The sequence below is a fragment of the Hirundo rustica genome, chromosome 13, assembly GCF_015227805.2.
Source record: "Hirundo rustica isolate bHirRus1 chromosome 13, bHirRus1.pri.v3, whole genome shotgun sequence".
NCBI lineage: Eukaryota > Metazoa > Chordata > Aves > Passeriformes > Hirundinidae > Hirundo > Hirundo rustica.
The window spans coordinates 10984896-11004439 of record NC_053462.1 but is presented as its reverse complement, the minus strand read 5'-3'; the positions used below and the strand labels follow the sequence as shown (position 1 = coordinate 11004439).

Genomic DNA, 19544 nt, shown 5'->3' with positions numbered 1-19544 from the left:
TGTTCTGATGAAATATTAAGGCAAATCATTAAATTTTTTGCAGTTGGCAAATTAAAAAAAAAATAGAGTAAACATTACAAAGATGTAGGAAAATATCAGCTGGGTGAGAGCCTTGCAACTCAGCTTACATGCCTCTGAAAACCACGAGCTTTTCTGTGCCCTTCGGAGCAGGCAGGACTGACCCCACTGAGAGCCCTCTGCAGCCCCAGAGCTGGGGGAAGAGCTGAGCACCTCACCAGCTCCCAGGAAAATCCACAGAGGGAAAAATCCCTCCTGCAGCAGAGATCCCCTGGTACTGACAGCCCACGGAAAGTGCACTGCTAGGGCAGCTCTCCAAAAAGAGCAACAGACACAGATGAGCTACACCAGCATTTTAGAAGCTGAGCAGAATTAATACCAATGAATAGAACTGGACAAAGTTCAACACAAATACCTGCACAGCACAATAAGTTGCTGAATGCAAGATCCATTAGAATCAAGAACGTCCCCAGAAATCTAAATTTTATTTCTACTCCGGTGCTCCACACATTATTTCTGACCTATCTGGTGTTAATTATGCAGCTCTGAACAGATTTTAAAAGAGTCAATTCCAACACAAAATCATGCAAGCAGGTCCCTACTGTACAAAACCTACCATGCCACTGCAAGCCCCAGAGCAGGTACTCAGCCTAAAATGCATCACCCTTCATCATGAAGCATCATTCCTCATTTTTCTCAACTCATGTTGTTATTTAGCTGTGCAAAAAGCTCTTATTGTGCCTAATTTCTCAACTAAAAATAATGCTGGGTTAAATGATTGTTTTATGCAACAGCACTGTATCGTACATGTAAGGAAGAGTCCATCAGGAACCTGCAGGTTTCTAACACTTAATTCAGACAAAAAATCAGCCAAGGACAATTTCAGTTTGCCTGAGACTTTGCTAGTGCAATCACCTATGCTACACATGCACATATTTCCATATAGCACACACAAAGGAACAAAGTTTAAAATTTCAGCAGTGAATTGAGACATGGCACACCTGAAGCAGGGAGTTCTGTTTTTCTAGGGTTGTTAAAAAAGGGGCTAACTTTTCTCTGAAGGCAAAGGAATAGGCTCTTTGACAGGTACTAGGCACTTTTGATTTCACCAAAAGACGACTACGTAATTTCTCAGAATACAGATGTCAAACTCTTTCCAATGCATCTGTCCTAGACTCTGAAAAAAGAATTATGTCCTTCATTACAAGAATAGGTTAATGGAACTGGACCTCTCTCCTATCAGCTGGGGAATCCCATTATTAAAGTCAGTAAACTGATCCAGTAACATGGAAAAAATTCATGAAGGTGTTCAGAGCAGTCTGATTTTGGGAAGAGCTGGAGAAGAACTAGCAGGTGCAAGGATGTTGCACTTAGAAAACTCTCTCTCAGGAGACTGGATAGATTTGCTGACATGGGAAACATGGGTTGCCAACTTTCTACATAGTTTATAACTCTGAGAAAATTAATTGGATTATGAAAGTCAAAGAGAGAGGCCAGCCCATTATTGAAAGGCAATCTAATTGAATTTTGCCAATTTTATCTGAATGATTACTCTCCAGATGAATAGCTAGTGCCACTTTTTCATTGCTGCTAGTCTTTTTTTCTCCAATTCTCAGCTCACTTCTTTCACAGACCCATCTGGAACTAAGACATCACATTAATGGAAATTTCCCACAGCCAAAGGGTTGGTTTTGTGCAGCCAGCTAAGCTTTCTCCACATGTAGTGCAGCTTTTCTTTTTCTTTACTCTCAGAATAAGGCATTCTTGAACAGAATAAGACAATGTTGAGTGGTAACAACTAAAGGCTGGCTTTGACTATTCTGACCCAGACATGCACATTACTAGTTAGTGTTTGCATAATTCATTCACATTTAGTGCCAGTGGAATCTTACTCTATGAGTTAAATTTTATTCATAGCTCAAGTCTACATTCAAAATAAGACAGGGCTATTATGGAAGCAAAGACTTATAAAAATTGAAAACTCCCTTTGAAACACATGCTTTCCAGTAAGTGCAGCTAGCAAAATGCAAAACACAGTCAACATTCCTACACCATGATGTCAATTTTCATATGCACAGACAAAATGCTGCTACATGTAGAAATTAGCCCTGTCTTCCTCACTGGTGGCGTTCTCGTGTCTCCCTCCCTTCTCTCTCAGAACTGCACCATGCAGTGGAGAGTGCAATCCCTTAAAAGGTTCAGAGACATCATCTGAAGATAATAATTCTGGCAAAAAGCCATATTGATTTTTAAGAAGTGAGTTTCCAAGTTCTGCTTCAGTTCTCCTGAAAAACAATGTACATGCTCTAAGGACCACTTTTGATGTTTCCCTCTACAGCAGTTCAGAGGAATTCCTGCCAACAGGGATGGACCATAACACCTGATAAAATGGTCTTCAGTGACACAAAAGAAAAAAGTGACGTAAATAAATATAAATCACTTCAACTCTTGTAAGGTTTATATGCAATAGGAAAATTATCTTTATTATCTCTGTTTGGTTTTTTGTTGGTTCTTTTTTTTCCCCCAGAGAGAGAGATACAGACATTCTTCAAGAAAACAGCAGCAGGCAACACTTCAAATGCCATCTGTCCTTAGCAGTTATATGATGAAGAGATGGACTGATTCACACCACACAACAGGAAATATGATAGCCAACTAGTTAGCACTAATAAAATTCAGCCTCTGCTTGCTATCTATGGGCAGGTCTTACTCCAGGAATAACTCCCACTGATGTCTCAGGCAAAGTGTCTGCGGATTTCACTTGTTAGTCAAGTGCAGAATGCTGTACTGTTGAAGTAGAAAGCCTGAATTTTGCAAAATTAGGTCTCACTTGTGGCACAGCAACCTCATAAAGGATCTTTTTCAGAACTGAGATCTTGTAGCGCCTGGAATACAAGAGCCCTCATACAATCACTTGTTCAAAGTGAGCTTTGGCAGACAAGGAATGATATGAAACAACAGTACAGCTGAAGAAGACTAGGTGTTTTCCTCAGTGTTCTCAAAGACTGGCCTTAACATTTGAAATGGTAAAAAGGTTTATAATTCCTACATTTCCCCCATTTCTAAACAGTGGCATCTATGAGATGTATTACAGATGGCTCACAGAGGTCTAAATTCAGCAAGAAAAATAAGCAATTACAAACAAATGCATCACTGATGTCTGCTAAGGATATAATTCAAGCCAGTTCAAAAGATCAGAACAAAACCACATGTTTTGTTATCCCAGCTAAGGCCCTTCTCAAGATGGTTATCTCCAGGAAGAAATTGTCTCCAAGAAAGGTTTAGTGCTCCAAGAACATCTCTGTTTCCCTTGGAGAAACCATGCAAGTTGGGGGGTTTTAAATTAAAATTAAATTATTAATTTTTATTTATGAGCTAAACAAAATTTTCCCTTTTATTTTCACACTGCATAAGGGAAAAGCTTTAAAAGGTTGAGTGTTAAGAACAGGTGATGCTAACAGGATATTGGAAAGGCCCATGAGACTTACAACATTAAGTAAAATGTATTTGCCCACTGATCTAATTGCTTACTAATTTTCAAATCTATTCCCACCAGATAACTAATGGCATTTTAAGCCCAGCTCCTGGCATTAAAAATACATTTATAGTTCCCTCCTAGCAGAAGATAAACAGCTGCATGGTAAAACCCCATATGTTAAGATAGCGTTCTGGAGGTTTTCCTTATAGCTTTAAGTAACCTATTGTGTTCCAAATTTAACTGAAAGAGGGAGGAAAAGGAAACGGGAAAAGCATTTGGGTGTGCAGTTTCACACTGAGGGGAAGACAAGTGCTCTCTCATGCAGGGAAAACGTCTGGAATATTTTTGTTTTACAGAAGGACTGATCGCATAATGAAAGAGGAACTTAAGCCAAGTCATATTTAGTAAAATATCAGAAGCTGTTTCTCTATTTATCTTCCTCAAGAAAATACTACTGTTTGTTTACAAACAAGAAACTGTTCCAGCAATTAAGCCCTAATTTCCTTGCACACTTGAAAAATCCTTACAAAATTCTAACATTTGGAAATATATCAGAAGCATCCTAAAAATGTTTGCATGAGAAAAATTAGTAGCAATATAAAAATAAAAAATATTCCTAGCAGACACAAAGAAGCTCAGAGTGTAGGCACCCATTTAGGTTTAGAGCAAGTTCCCATGTCCAGGACAATTGCCCAGACACTCCTGGATTTTGGAGCATGTATTTCCTTGTTAATTTTTAAACAATGATTCATAAGTGACGGTACATCTAGAACTGGTTCTAGTTCAATGATGCTCAAGTGCAGCCCCAAGGAACACCAGAATAACCTAAGAACAGCTGAACTGTTTCAAACCAAGGAATCGTGCAGTCTATCAGCTTCCAACAGCAGCCAATAACTGGACACCCTAAAAATATGTCCAGAGCAAGAATGCTGCAATAGTTTCCTGGGCTCACCTTCCCAGCCTGCCAGGGTTCAGCTGTACCATGGATCTTCCCAGTCCTCATCCTGTCTCCCCTGATATCCAAGTAAACTTCTTCCCATACTTTGAGTAGGAGTACCAAATATTATCATCATTACATGGAAGAAACCCACATTTCATTCTTTTCAATCTCCCTCCTAGTAGCATTATTTAAAGGCACTCAGTTCTTACACCGAAAGAAGGAAGTTACCAGCCTCACCTTTCTACCCAATTCATAAAGGAACTTGAACTGTATACATTGCACCAGCACAGGCAAACCAGGGATTCCCTGCAGTGAAAGGATGATACTCTTTCCTTTGTCTTACATCTCGCTTTCACATAACTTCCTAACTTTCAATTAGCACTAACTGCTGTTCTATGAAAACACTTGCCTGAGAATCACCAGTCTAGAGGAAATATGTAAATTTTTAGTTACATAAAGCACCTTATATTCATATAAATAAAGTTATAAAATTAAGGGACAAAACCAGAGCCTGTTCAAGCATTTTTATCAGTTAGTGGCTTTAGCAAAATCTCCTACACAGCCCATAGCCCATCTCTCCAGGGATAGATGTCTTCTCTGTCCTGCTTTCAACAGAAGTGTTGATGAGATCAGCTGAAAGAATCAATAACATGCCACATGTACCTGGCAGTTTACAACTAGGATATTACCTAGCAAGCAGCCAATACTCAAGACACTAATGTGCTGTTGGGTTTTTCAGCCAACATCCATTGTTACTCAACCAGGGAACAGTTTAAAAGTATTTGAAGACTCAAGAAAACAAAACACCAAATGAGTAATGAGACCTTGAAAGCGTCTAATAAGAGAAGACTCTCAGGAGAGGAAGACAAATCCTATATTAGCATATTTCATTTGTTATACTTCCACAGAGAGCACTGAGTATGTTCAGCCTTCTGCTTCCACACCACTGCTACACCACAAGAGGCTGCAGTACTCAGAAAGCAAAGAAAATGCCTATCAGAAGCAGCAAATCTGAATTTATCAGAACCAGTACCTGTCCCTTCACATTTCTCCATCCCCACAGATAGCTTGGAATAGCTATGTATGTAAGCAGGGAAATTGCAGCAAAAACTTGGAGTTAGTTAATTTCTTGCTGAACCAGCCAGCTGGGAATAAAGCCAGTTCCTGCAATCTTCTCAGAGCTTCAGCAAGTCGCAGGCCAGGAAGCACTTATTTCCAAAGACTGTGGAAAAACAATCCCACACTCTTCTTATTCTGTAGCGGCGCAGGTGTGTCCATGTCACCTTAACTCGCTGGTTCTAAAAGACAGGAGATCAGGCAACTAAAGCTCTCCCCTACACCTTGATTTACCATGCAGTGATCCGCTATTGATCCTTTCACATACACTGTAAATGTTGCCCTGTTTTGCTTGCATGCACTAACAGGAGACTGCATCCTATAAATTTTAAGCAGCTTGAATTTTTGGCAAAGCACCTGATGATAGCAAAAAACCACCATTACATAAACACAGAAACACATGATTCTACATATAAACAAACGTTCCACTTATTTAATGCTACAAATCAGCCTCATTAACCAGTTGGGACCTCCCACCAGGACACCAATGACAGTGAGCATACAGCAACAAGCTAGTAACTGCAATCATAAATGCAGTTTTAATATTGTTCCACAATTTTGTTGACCTAACTTGCATTCACTGTGTTTCTAGTGCATCCAGAAGCATGACAAACCGACAATTCGTGGAAACCACATTTCTCAAAACAAACTGAAAATATTGTTCCCATTTTCCCCCCATAATGATGTTAAATCTAATAAATACAAAATTAGAAACAGAAATAACAGTGTTGCTAAACACTTTATGTAATATGCTGTCTGGAAGGGATTTATTAGGCCAAGTTCTCAAAAACTGCCCTCCCTTTATAAACATGTGATACTTGTACTTCTCAAATATTATCAAATATGCAATTGAGTACTAGAATCTACACACCAAAACCCTATCATTTCAAAAGAATTTTTAGGGTGAAAGTTTTGGTTTAATCAGCCAAATACGATGAAAAACACTTAGCCAGACATTTTAGAAGTGCCTAAGGCTCCTAATGCCTGGCTCCCATTAGGTTAATTGAAATTTACCTTGTTTTGAAAAAATCCAGCTAAGCACTTAACAATACATTTGAGTACTTAACAATGTTTGTGTTTAACATCTCCGGTCTCACTGAAAGTCATCAAAACAAAGACTCCACAAACCCTTCTGAAAATACCGCTCTATTTGCATTCATTTAGCAGTCTTGTGTGGCTGTCATCATCCAAAAAGGAGTTCATAGAAGTGTCCTTCCTCCTACAAGTGGGAGTGAGGGCATTTTGAAAATCCAACCCTTAAATACAAGAGCACTTGACAGTCTGTAGTCTTTAGCTAATATCAAGTTCTCGCCTTATAGAAAAGAAAGTTATGTGCATGATTTCAAAAGCTAAAGGAGTTATTGTCTATCACTGAGAATAAAGAGAGTGCATCAGAACTGCAGTGCTGTGCAGTTCCTGCGTGGGTCTTAGTAATCTCTCTGGAGTTGCCATGGCTATATCCCATGTCCTTTCTGGAATGTTGTGCTCACTATCAAATTGTACTTCAGAAACAAACCCATTCTTTCACCATGCACATTTCATCGGTCACTCCGCACTGATTTGCGGAGCTTTTGCCTAATAAGAATTCCACTGGAATTGTTCAAGTGTGACTGTGTTGGACTGTTCACAGCCACAGAATTGTCATCCATATTACTGACTCTATAAAACTGTAATAACACACAGACTAAAGTATTTGCACAATATGATATAACTTATACCTGAGATTTCTTGCACAGACTTACAACACCAACAACTGTAGAGGCACAATTATGAATCACTATCACTGAAATCAATACATTTTACTACTTGATTGTAAGCCACATTGGAGCTCCTGGGGATTCAGGTGAGCATGGAGAAATGTTTAAAGAAAAACTTCAAGCCCAAAAACAGACCATAAAAGCAAATATGTGAACCTACAGGTTACAGGAGTAACAGCAAATAAATAGGACTCGGATTCTAAAATATATGGGGTTTTGAAGCAAAATGCATTATTTTGGACGGCTTAATCGTGAATTCTGGATGAAGAGTAAGAGCTTTAACATCAGTACAATCAACCATATACCTTTTCTGTGATACAGAGGCAGGAATGGAATTTGGTGCACTGCGTAAAGCTGCCACCTCAGTGCTGCTTATGCCCCAATTCGGTAAGGAATATGAAGGATGCAGCTGCACCAAGCAGACCTGAATGAGTGACTGAGCATTCAAGTGTCTTCTAAACCAAAGATCACCCTAGAGTCATTCCTTTTTTTTCTTGACTACTCTTTCAAGAGTAATTAGAAGCCACTGGCAATTGTTATAAATTATTCCTATTCTTGAGGATTCTCTAAGCATACCAGACTCTTGGATATCTGGTTTTAAAAATAAAAATTTGCAGCTCTACACACAACTTATCTGAGAATTTCTGTCCAACTTTCAGTGTAACTTCACAAGAAATTATCATCGTAGCAAATAACTTAGATAGCAAAGGGGTGCCTTTGATGACATCTGTACTCTTGCTCCTCTCCCATAGCTGACTTTAATTTTTTATGACACATTTTAAAAAGTAAGCATTCATACATAGTTTGTGTCTCAAGTCACAAGACATGCATCAACTCTTCAGGCAATTCCACTCTTGGATTGTAAACTGGGGGTAACAGCAGTTCAGATTCTATGAGCACTGGCTGAGCAATCATTGTCAGCCATAAATTTAAAGCACATTCTGAAACTTACGCTTAAGTTTTCTGGTAATGCAGTCACTGAGTTGCAATGCTGTCAATGGCAATGAATATTTTAAGTCAGAATATTTGTACAGTCTCAGATGTGTTATCTGTCTTTAGAAGCAGCAACTCAACCTTCACACTAAGAATAAAACCACAGGCCTTTTGAGGCAGATGGCAAGACTCCAGATGGGTGCACAATTGCCACCTGCCTACAGAAACAGCAAATTTCTTCAGATTTAACTCAGGACTTGGTTATCTCACCCTGATATTTCTGATCAAGGTTACTGAAGGTTTAAGAATGTTGCATGGCATGTAGTTCATAATCTATTTTCTGGACATCAGTGTGCAATACATTCAGTGACTGTAAAACAATAATCCAAAGGTTTTCCATGAAGATGGTCTCCAAGTCCACTATGTCATATAATGGACATCAGATTTTTGGCCTTGCAAAACTCAGCCTTAAAGACATTTACTATGTTGGTAGCTTTTGGCAGACTGGTTACAGCAGAATCATTTTGAAGACAATAATGTTTTCAGTATGTATATCCTTCATTTCCAAAATATCACAGATAGTTAGAAAAGACCATAAGGCAGGCAGGGATTGCAGGAACATAAATCACAGAAGCAACCAACAGTTTATTGAATGAATATATGACCTATGAAACTTTCCCTTCCATAGAAACCAAGATCTAATGCTTCTTAAATATCCAGACATGGTGTCTTTGCTGTTACTCCCTCTGCACACATTACCAACCCCATGGTCTTTGGAGGCAAAATGTACTGACTTGTAGAGGGTTTAATTTGGACTATAAGAACCTAAGAAAATATCAGTGTATTCCTGATACCAGAAAATAAATCTAAAATGAATCCATGTGTAAAATTCTTTATATATATTTGCCCATACAAATCTGCTAGCCATCATTTCCTCCTGCCAGTAATCCATTAGTAAGGCTAAAAAGATACACGGTCCTACATTTCATAACAAATGTAACAGTATCTATCTGAATGAGGTAATAAAATATCATCACAAGGTTAAGAAAGAGCTGGTTACCAGGCTGAACATCCTGCCTTTACAATTACCAATATGAAGCAATGTGTACTCAAGAGATCACTTCAAAACAGCAGAACTGGGCTTGGACACTTCTACTTTGTTAGCTTAACCCATCTCCTAAAATCTCTAGATTAATAGCTCTCCTGCTACACTGTGAGGAAAAATGAGGAGCCTTTTAAACAATATTTAGCAATAAATTCAAGGATAGGGATGTAGTTAACATTCCCAAACACACATAATCTGTAGAATACACTAACTTCTTTGGATAGAGTCATCATTTAAATCTTTAAAAACAATGAGTTATTCCACGTTGCTGCTACGATTTGATAGATGAGTATCTTGTTTGTTTTCAAGAAAAACATACATATGCAATCTGCTTGTATTACCACTGCCTTTAGACTAATGCAGTTCCATTAATTTCATTTATATTGGCACATACAAGAAAAGGTCAGCTCTGTACTTGCAAAAGAACATAGCCAAGCCCTACCCATAGGTGATCTCTCCCTGAGAGATTTATGTCACTGCTCACGGTCACAGAGCAGATTTAACAATCACAGCAGCTCAACAATACTCAGGGTAAACTATTCCCTGGGTTTTCCTAGGAAACCTATTTTACCTACTAGTACAGCAACTAATTTGCCATTGACAAAATTTTGCCAAATTTGAGACACAGCACATCTTCAGCATCCCAGCTAAACACCACACTGCTTGTTACCATGTGGTGAAGAATCAGAAAGGACTCCAACAACCAAAGTTCCATTGCTTCTCAGGAATAGCTACCTCTTTTTCACAACTTCTCATGTTAAAGTTTTCTTTGCATTACATTCATACCACATTCCCACCACATTCTTTTTAAATGGTCATTTTTTTATTCTGTACCTGCCTCAACCGGGATGAAATTAATCAATTGCACATAAGTGATATGACATAGACTTGTGACCTTGCCCAGCATCCAATTGTTTCTAATTGATTAGCTCCAGACATAAGCACTTTAATAGCCAAAAACAATACAAGTGGAAGTTATGGTACAATATTAGGGTAAAATGACTGTGTGTGGTCCATTTAGTATGGCCCCAAGCAACCAATTAAAGAATTAATGGTTATTGGATACCAAAAATGTTATGTTAAATAATATAAAATATCTTTAATGTGCCTAAAATTGTGATAAAACACCTAAAACTTAGGAGCAAAAAGGCCTCCTGCAAGATTGGGGTTAAGTGCTAATGACTCAAATATGCCAAACAGATTACAGTATTTTAAAGGACAATCAAGACCATAAAATTTGACCTGGATTGAAGTGTTCATAAAGCTACTCACAATAGCCAATTGATTACTACAATGTGTTTGGGTTGTTTTTATTATAGAGACAAGTGAAGCTATGCCAAACCATTCGTGGAGAAGAGGAAACTATGCCACTACTGGTTTCAGCTCCGCAATAAGAAAAATATGAAAGAAAAAAGACACAAAAAATTCTGTAAAAGGAAAAAATGGTCCGTTCATAACCAAAAAACCAAAACTGATGTTTCCCTTCTCTGAGCTTCTATTCTCATCTTGAACAGAACTATTAAGGGAACGTCATGAACTATTTTCTCAGAGTTTTATAGGGCTGGTTATTACAGCATCTCTCAACTGCTTGCACACAAAAATACAAGCTGAACAGGCACAGCAAATCTGTAACATTTCTGTCCTTGCATAAGAAACATGCAGGCAAAAAGCAGATCCCACTGAGGCCTATCTGCTCAGACTTGTGTTGAATGTATTGTGTTTTACTGCACAATTAATCCAGATGTAAATTTTTACTTTAAAGACAAGTTCTTTACTCAAGTAACCAGTGTACTGGTTAGCTGCAAATATAATCCACAGAGAGGAGTTCATCAGCTGCCAAATCACTCACAGCACACAGAGCACTCAGCAGTGCTACTGAGGATGGATTGGAGCCCCATTCCCACTACCTTGAACCTCAAAGTCCACCATAAACTGATCACGGTTTACTCAGCTATCTAGTAAAGTCTCATCAGTTCTTCATTCTCCTTTTGATTTTACTTCTGCCTGCTGTATTGTTCTTCAATTCAAAATTCTCCAGGATGTATGTGCATATAATGCCCAGAACATCAGGCTCCATTCTTCAGCATTGCAATAGTACAAACAGTACACAACACTGATACTACTTAAAGATTTTACTTTTTTTGTTGAAAACTACTACAGTGCTTCAAAATAAGGTTCCTATTTATTTTTTAAAAATAACACTCAGGTTTTTTAGCCTTTTTTTTTCTAAGGATTTATGGATTTGTGTGTATTTAAGACTGAAGAATCCTTGAAACATTTTGTGCTGTGGGAACTATCAGTATAGAGAATGACATACTGTAACAACATCTCCACAGCATGCCAGCACACCATATTTCTTGAAATAGTCACTTCTTGGAACTGATCGGGTTCATGTGTCAGGCAAAGATCAGATGGCAGCTATGTTTTTTTCCTCCATGGTTCCTGTACTCATTGAACACTTGGAGCAAAGACCTTTTTAGTCTATCTTCCCTGCCTTCCCACTTCCCAATGCTATAGATGTTTCTACCCAGGTATTTCTATAACCCTTTTCACTTACAGCACCTTAACATTTATCAGGTGCTTAAATTCCCAGGGGCAAAGAACAGCTGTTCTGCCTAGGAAGACCCATGGCATTACACATCTGGCAAAAATTCCCTTTGGTCATCCTTTGGTAAAGTCAGGTAGAATATATCAAGCAAGAGAGTGAATATTCATTTCCCACATGGATGTCTGTGAAAGTCTGGTGAAAGGAAAACGTTCTCAGTGGGAGACTTTTAATTACAGAGCAGCTCCTTCAGTAGTTTTCTGGTTTAAAACAGTAATGCAAAGTGTGCAGCAAGCTCACCTGATACAAGACTAAGAATGACAACAGCAACAAGTTCATTTCCTACCTGTAGATGAGCATAGAGAGCAAAAGCAAGCCAAGTGATCCCCCAGGACTGCCCAGTGGCTTTAGGGCTGGCCATCCTCATGCCTCGGGGCTCTGCTGAGAGAAATTGTTTCAAGTTACAAACAAAATCAAGTGGGCTCCGCCAGAGTTTCAATGACTAAAGCAAACTGGGCCGGCCGCTGGAAGCAGTGCAATGCAAACACTGCTGGCCAGAGCAGCAGGCGCACAGCACATGCCATGAGCACAGCCTGCAGGGTGAGGCAGCTCCCATCAGGGCACAGAAAAGGACTAAAATGAGAGGCTCGGGGAAGCTGACAACAATGGTCAAAGCTTGATTATCTCCTGAATGTAAGAGAATTTTTCAAATTGGAAATCCCTCCCATCTTGATCTCTAAAAGGTAAAACCCAAGGAGCATAAAATTTTTGATGTATTTTCCAGCACTGTCACCCACTCAAAGATGAAAGCTCAGCCCTGTGATTCCAGCAGTCATTTGCACTGCCTTTGAAAGCTCAGAGACTAAACAATCTGGGCTTAATCGGAGTTTAGGGGGGGAAAAAAAAAAAAAAAAAAACAAAAAAAAAAACAAAAAAAACAAACAACACTATCAATTTAGTGAGCACCAAAATTACAAGGCCAGCATGGGCTTGTCAATTCAAAGTTGCCAAAAACCCCATCATGTGATATTACGAGTTGTTAATTTCTTGTGTCAATGCATTTTATTGCCTTAGACTATACACTACCAGAGTGATCTCAAAGCAGCGCAAGTTTTATGCACCCTGAGAGACACACACACAAACAGCCCTCCCTCCCCTCAGCCGCCCCCCCACACGTTTGCCAAGTCCCACAGAAAACGCGAACTCTCCTTCGAATAAAGTACTCCTTAAAAAATCAGGCATCCCAAGGAAAACCATCTATCCAAGCAGTTCTTGCACCTGTCAACCGAACATTAAGATTCCTTACAGAATGAAGCGTTTTATTCCCTCCCTCCAAAACCATCCTAAAGTTCCCCTCCCTCACAAATTCATTAGCACTCCTAGATGCTTTTGTCATTCAAAAGTATCAACTATGACAATAAAAGAAGGAAGACTTCTTTTTTCCCCCGTTGTCCGGGCATTGCCGAGAGCCCCAAGCGGCCGAACGCAGCAGGCTCCGGTGTTTCCCAGGTGCGGTGCCTGGGCTCCCCGAGCACCCGCGCCCTCCCGGGGACTCCTCTAGAGCGACCCCGGCCCGGCCCCGCGGCCGCCGGCCCTTCGCCCTGGCCGAGGGAGCCGGCTCGGGGCAGGGGGCGAGGGCTGCCCTGCCCTGCCCAGCTCACCCACCTGGTGCCCGCGCCGGGGAGAGCGCGGCGGGGCCGGGAGAGCGGCGGGGAGCGGGCCGGGCACCGCCGGCGCACGGGAGAGCCTCGCCTGTCACGGCACCGGGGAAGCAGCATCCTGCCCCGCCGGCGGCGGCCCCTCCCTCACGCCGGGCTCCAGCCCACCGCCGCGCCTCAGCCAAGGTCCTACAGGCTGCTGGCAGCGGGCCGCCCCCGCCCGCCGCAGCCCGGCCCCGGCCGGAGCCGCCCGGGCGCCTCCACCTGCGGCGCGGGGCCCGGCCCGGCCCGGCTCCCGCTCCGCGGCTCGCTCGGCGCCCCCCGCGCAGCCTCTGCCTCCCCGGCCAGCAAGAGCGGGCGAGAGGCCAAGCGGGCCCGGCCCGGCCCGTCTCCCCCACCCCCGGCTGCGGAGGCATTGGCGACGCTCCGATGTCGGGGGCCGAGACCCCGGCAGCCCGGGACCGAGCGGTTCGTCCTCCCCCGAGGAGCAAAAGCTACCGTGAAGTCAGCCCCCGAATCTGATACAAAGCAGCTTCCAAAACCACAATCATCCTGCGTCTCATCTGCAAGTAACTCTCGCTGTACAGCTACAAATCTGCTCGCACACCGAGCAGGGCTTTAATCATGCTGCCGTCTACAATAATTTTAGGTTTCCTACTGTAAATCTGGCGAATACGTCTCGTACGACAGCTTCGCTCTCGTTCTCCCTCTGAGCTTCGAGCTTCTAAAACAGGAACGCCAAAATCCTCTACCTTTGCGCTACGGCTTCCACTGATGTTCCAAGCTTTCGTCGAGTCCGCTAAGAGCGGCACGTAGAGAAAGGGCTCTGATCCCTGCCACTGAAGTTAAAAATATGCTCCAGCGGACTAAACATAACCGATGAAGAGTTTGTTCAAATATGTTGCACTGGAAACTTTTCCAATCTGTTTAGGTTTCTCACCAGCACGGGAAGGCGGCTCCTCTATCGTTAGGAACAGAGTGCCCTCTGCTGAAACCAGCCCGCAGAGCCCGGGACCGGCGGGAGAGCCGCACGCCCGGCCGGGAGCAGCGCCGAGGCTCGCTGGGACCTCGCAGAGACATCAGCGCTGTCCTCTCCGTGCCACTGAACTCACAGGCTGCTCTGTTTCAGGTGCGCCCGGACACCAGAGGCAAGCTGCTCCTCCCAGTCTGTACATTATGATAAATAGGCTGCGCAAGAGGCGAGAGCGCTGCTAAGGACCCGGGTTCTACTTTTCTAATACCGCTCAGCTGAAAGTGTGTATCGACTTCCCGGAAAGCCTGTATTTCCATCCATGTGCTTTGTTTTTGCTGGTCTCTAAAAGATGCATAATTTCAATTACATGGAAAATGACAACTCTAAAGCCTTTACTGTCCATAAAATTGTGAAATATGGACATTTGCACTTATTATTTCACTGAACACATAACAGCAATGTCATCCATCTGTACAGCTGGCATGAGCTTTCATGTGGAAGAGGGTTGGAAATATGATGGTATTATCCTTTGTTTTACACAGACTTAAGACCATGTGTCTTCACTATTAAACATAACCATGAAATATTTTGTAATTTCTTGATTTATATTCAATTGTAACAGAAAATTTCAACTTACACTCAACAGTACGAGCAGAAGTTACAGAGAAAAAAGATTCTGCAAGATATATCTGCCAAAAGGCCAAACTGAAAAAAAAAAAAATAAAATAAATCTATGGTCTGGCAAACAAAAAAAACTTCTGTAAAATCATATGATAACCAAGTTTCACTCCTTGAACATTAATAGAAACCCTTTTATACTGAAAAGAGAAACCCAGCATTTCTCTATTTATCTTTATCTATTTGTCCTGAAATGCAGGTAGACATACCTCTTTAACAGATTCCACTTTTATATAATTATTTTTCCAAAACAAGTCCAAGTAAGAAAATCTGATGATCATGGAGGCCATTCTTTCATCACAACAGAAGTCTTTACTACTCAAAAGAAAATATGTTTGGCTAAACTACAAATTTAAAATCCATTGAAACAGTGCAGAATGACATTTGGCTCGTAAATCAGCATTCTGAATAATATATAGCAAAATTGGAAGTATCCTGCAGAGGCCCCATGCAAAAACTGCTATTTGGTTCAACATCTCAAAGTTATCAGTAATAGAGCTGCACCTGATTGATTAATGCAAGCAAAATGTTAAATTTCCTGTAAGCAGCATAGTGAGAACCCTGACACAGTCTAATCAGTTCTTTGGCCCTGCACTGTATGCGCACAGGGTGCTTGTTTACTCTGAAATAACAAGGGCAGAGAGCAATCACACACTGTCACCCTTCACAAGTATGTTACACCCTATAAAGAGTAAAGCCTCTCTGAGTATAAAGATGCAAAGTTCAGCCACAGCACCGTGTCTTTCATTTCTTGGTGTTATGAAATCCATCGCATTCCATGTAGATCCTTGTCCTGGGCTTTGGAAGCAGCTCCATCAATAAAGTTTAAAAAAAAAAAAAAAAAAAAAAAAAAAAAAAAAAAAAAAAAAAAACCCTCAAGGCTTACAGAAAGAAAAACTGCTTATGTATAGACCTAAACATTGTGGAAGAAAAGTACCATCTCCCTCTTGGTTTGTGTTTAAATGACTCTAGAATTAACTATTTCAAGTATTTGAATAAATGTTTGTTCTTTCTTGTCTTTCAAATTCCTTTTGGTGCTTAAGCACAACAACTTGTGGCTCATTTACATATTTATGATCCTAGGAAAGTAGGAGCAAAACCAACACACCTTCAAAGGGCACAAGCTTTTTGTCCTAGTTCACAGCCTTAACTAAAATGTTAGAATCAACATTTTGAGATACTTATAATACACTTACATTATAATTTTGTGGGTTTTCAAAAGGATTTAGGTGATTATGTTGTGCATAATTAGAAGATATGAATTTGCATAGATAAAGGTTTAATGCAGATAGGGCAAAAATGAAAAGTTTATCACAGAGGTAAAATAACTTATCTACACATAATTATGTGTTAACAGATATTCTCTCTAGCTTGCAAAATAACATAACATTGTGAGATGATGGATATTACATATTGTGGTCCTAAATTTCTCTGCCCTTTTCTTCTCATGTACCAGTGACAATGACCTGTTTCCCTCATTCTGTGATGGCCCTCACTTCTGTGATTGTTAAAAATAAAATGTTATCGAATGCTATGTGGAAGAGGCAACGTTTGCTGAATAAACAGGCGCTCAGAGGAAATCAATTATATTGCAAGTCATGGGCAACAGACAAAGGTCAGCAGGACCTGCCCTTGCTGTAATGGCTCACTGGGGAAGAGCAAGAGCAAAGTAGGTGGCCTGTGTGTTACAAGATGAGCTGTGCATGTCACTACATGAGCATCCACCTCAATGCACACCAACATGGAAACAGAGGAGAACACAAGCAAGGAGCAAACAGGGAGAAGGAATTTAAAAAAAAAATTTAAAAGCTTGGAAGAAACACATGATACATCATTGAGATGAATACCAGTGGCACAGGGAGTGAGGTTATGAAAAGAGAAGATGAATGCACACTTCACCATGCACCTTCGGACAGTGAGCCAGGGGCTGGGCACAGCAGTACCAATACAGACTATGAGCAGCAGCAGCTTCTGTGTCTATGGCTGAGAGCAGATCTTGGTCACTGGAAACTAGGGCAGCCTAAGCAAGGAACTTGCCCAGTGTCACCTACAAAAGGCTATTATCAGGTATATTTTCTACATTTCATATTCTACAAAAAAAAAAAGTCTATTTTACTTTTGCATGTAGTAAGGCCACAAATAATTTCCCCCCCCGTTACCAATCTATAGGAGGCTGTTGTTACAAAGCAGAAAAAAGCCACTCTAAGCTAACCTGTACAGTTTAATTTAACCAGGCAAATAGAGGGATAGGCTGGAGCAATGCAAAGGGCGAGCACTCATGCAGTGATGTGTTCTGCAAAGGCCTTTCCCATCTCTATGTATTACCACCAATGACACAGAAACTGCCCTTTAACCTTTCTGGTGGGTGATCTCTAACTTTCTCATGGAAAAGTACTTACTCTGGTCCTGTGGCAACCATCATCAGGCTGACAGAACTCAATTTGTCCTCATTAGCTCTGGTCACATGTGAGTCACTAACAGCTCTCTGTAAACAGACTCCTTAGGAAGGTATTTATTGATACAGTCCATTGCCTCAGGGTAATATCTTTGAAACAGTATTACTGCTATACGTAGTAACTCTTTAAGGTGTTTGACTGTCCAGTGAGATGTTGATTTGTTTCCAGTGGGTGTTTAGGAAAGACCCTCATAACTTACAGAGCAGAATAATGTCCAGAGAAAAACACCACAATGCTACACATTTTTCTATTGTTTATGCTGATTCTGTATCTACACATATACTCTTCAGCACAGACAAATTATGACAGTACTATCACAATAGTCAAGCCTGACTGCCTACTATGTACAGCCCCAACTGCGTTTAACCCTTCAAAAGTAGCTATCAACTCAAGCATTTTGTATTGGGTCACAAAAAGAAGTCTAAAAAGTGAGAGTACTATCAAGAAACTTCACCTTACCGGAGTACCTAGCAGCCATGGCTCTAACAAGCTGTATCCAAGGAGTGGCGAAGGCCAGCTGCTTCCCAAGGGACAGAGAGCCCAGTCAGGTGAGCAGGCTGCAGGGCAGAAGCCACATGGGCTGTGGCCCTGTCCCACTGCTCCTAGGTGAGATACACTGGGGCAAGAGGGAGCAGCCAAGGGTGCAGAGAGCCCAGGCCAAGTCCAGAAACCAGGCTGGTACAAACCAGGCCAGAAAATCAGTACATGGGCCACCAGGACCCACAGCTCAGCAAAACCACAAGGGAGCATAAAAAGAGGGTTGAGGGCCATGCCAGAGCTTAAATGGAGCTTCGGCAGCCCCAGGCACTGTGTGGGCAGAAGCCTCAGCTGAAGCTGGTCAAGGCTGTGATGGCTGTTAGTGCTCTGGGAGCCCTCACAACATTTTGGGACCCATATGGACACATTGCTTACACCTGGCTGCAATTAGCTACAAGATACCCATAGAAAACAATAACAAAAAATTTACCTGATTTTTTTTCCCCTGCTTTTTATTGTATTATGTCATTGCTGTTTTCTTTTTTTCACTTAATTTCACCAACTCAAGATCAAGTGCTTATTAAGATACTTGAGAAAATCAACAATGTTTTTTTATTCCAACTTTGTGGCATCTGCTAATACCATCTAAATCTCCCATATCTATATTTTACTGTAAAAGGACTATTTGTAGAATAATTTTTACTGCAATTTATTCTGGGATATGTACCTTTTCCCACATTTACCCCCTACACACCCCCCCCCCCCCCCCCCCCCCCCCCCCCCCAATCTCTTAATCCTGGAACATTCCTAGTATCTTTAAACTTGAAACAGGAGGAAAGGATGGCACAGGCTTATCTCTGCAGGAATTCCTCAGCTATATTTGTGGTCTAAGTAATGCAGATTATCAAAGAAGTCAGAAAAAAATGTCACAAAGAAAAGAATCAGCAACAGATTTCCATTATGCTTTCCTTAAGTTGCCTCCTTCTGTTCTCATGCAGGGAGAGTAGGTAATGAATATAAAAGATAAAACTAGCTTGACTATTTTTGAACTATTTCTTTCAGCTGTTTTTGTTTGCATTATTACAAAGCCTTGGCAGACAAGAAAACATATTCTTAGAATAGCAGGTTTCTTGCTTTGTCCTGCATCTGTTCCAAAACCATACAATGTATTTGAACAGCTGGCCAGTAACATGCAATGATCAAGCATGGCAATGACACATGATCACAGTATTCTTTGTAGAGAACTGAAGTTTCAAAGCTGAAATAAACCCTCAGATGTACGCATCTTGGTCTTCAAGGTACATGTACAGATTTAAACCATGCTTATTTTTATTTTTATTTTTTCCTTTTTTAATTGAATTGTGCTTTCTATTGGCAATGAAGGACAAACAAATACTCATTATATCAAAA

At 40.9% G+C, this 19544-nt stretch overlaps 1 protein-coding gene across 9 annotated transcripts in view; it reads right to left on the bottom strand.

Annotated features, from left to right (window-relative positions):
* ADAMTSL3 (ADAMTS like 3) overlaps positions 1 to 18498 on the bottom strand; it is a 177760-nt gene extending 159262 nt beyond the window's left edge. For 5 of the 9 annotated variants that reach the window (XR_005703077.2, XM_040077708.1, XM_040077700.1 and 2 more), the window contains exons 1-2: positions 18117 to 18498; positions 12239 to 12333 (exon numbers count right to left, since the gene is read on the bottom strand). Coding sequence is in view for 8 of the 9 variants with exons in the window: in XM_040077708.1 (XP_039933642.1) it covers positions 12239 to 12333; positions 18117 to 18135 (114 nt within the window). In the remaining variant the exon portion in view is untranslated. Of the gene's footprint in view, positions 1 to 12238; positions 12334 to 14302; positions 14866 to 15160; positions 15229 to 18116 lie in introns of all 9 variants that reach the window. The other 4 variants (XM_040077703.1, XM_040077702.1, XM_040077704.1 and 1 more) reach the window with 4 other exon arrangements.
* Positions 18499 to 19544: the final 1046 nt, after the last annotated feature.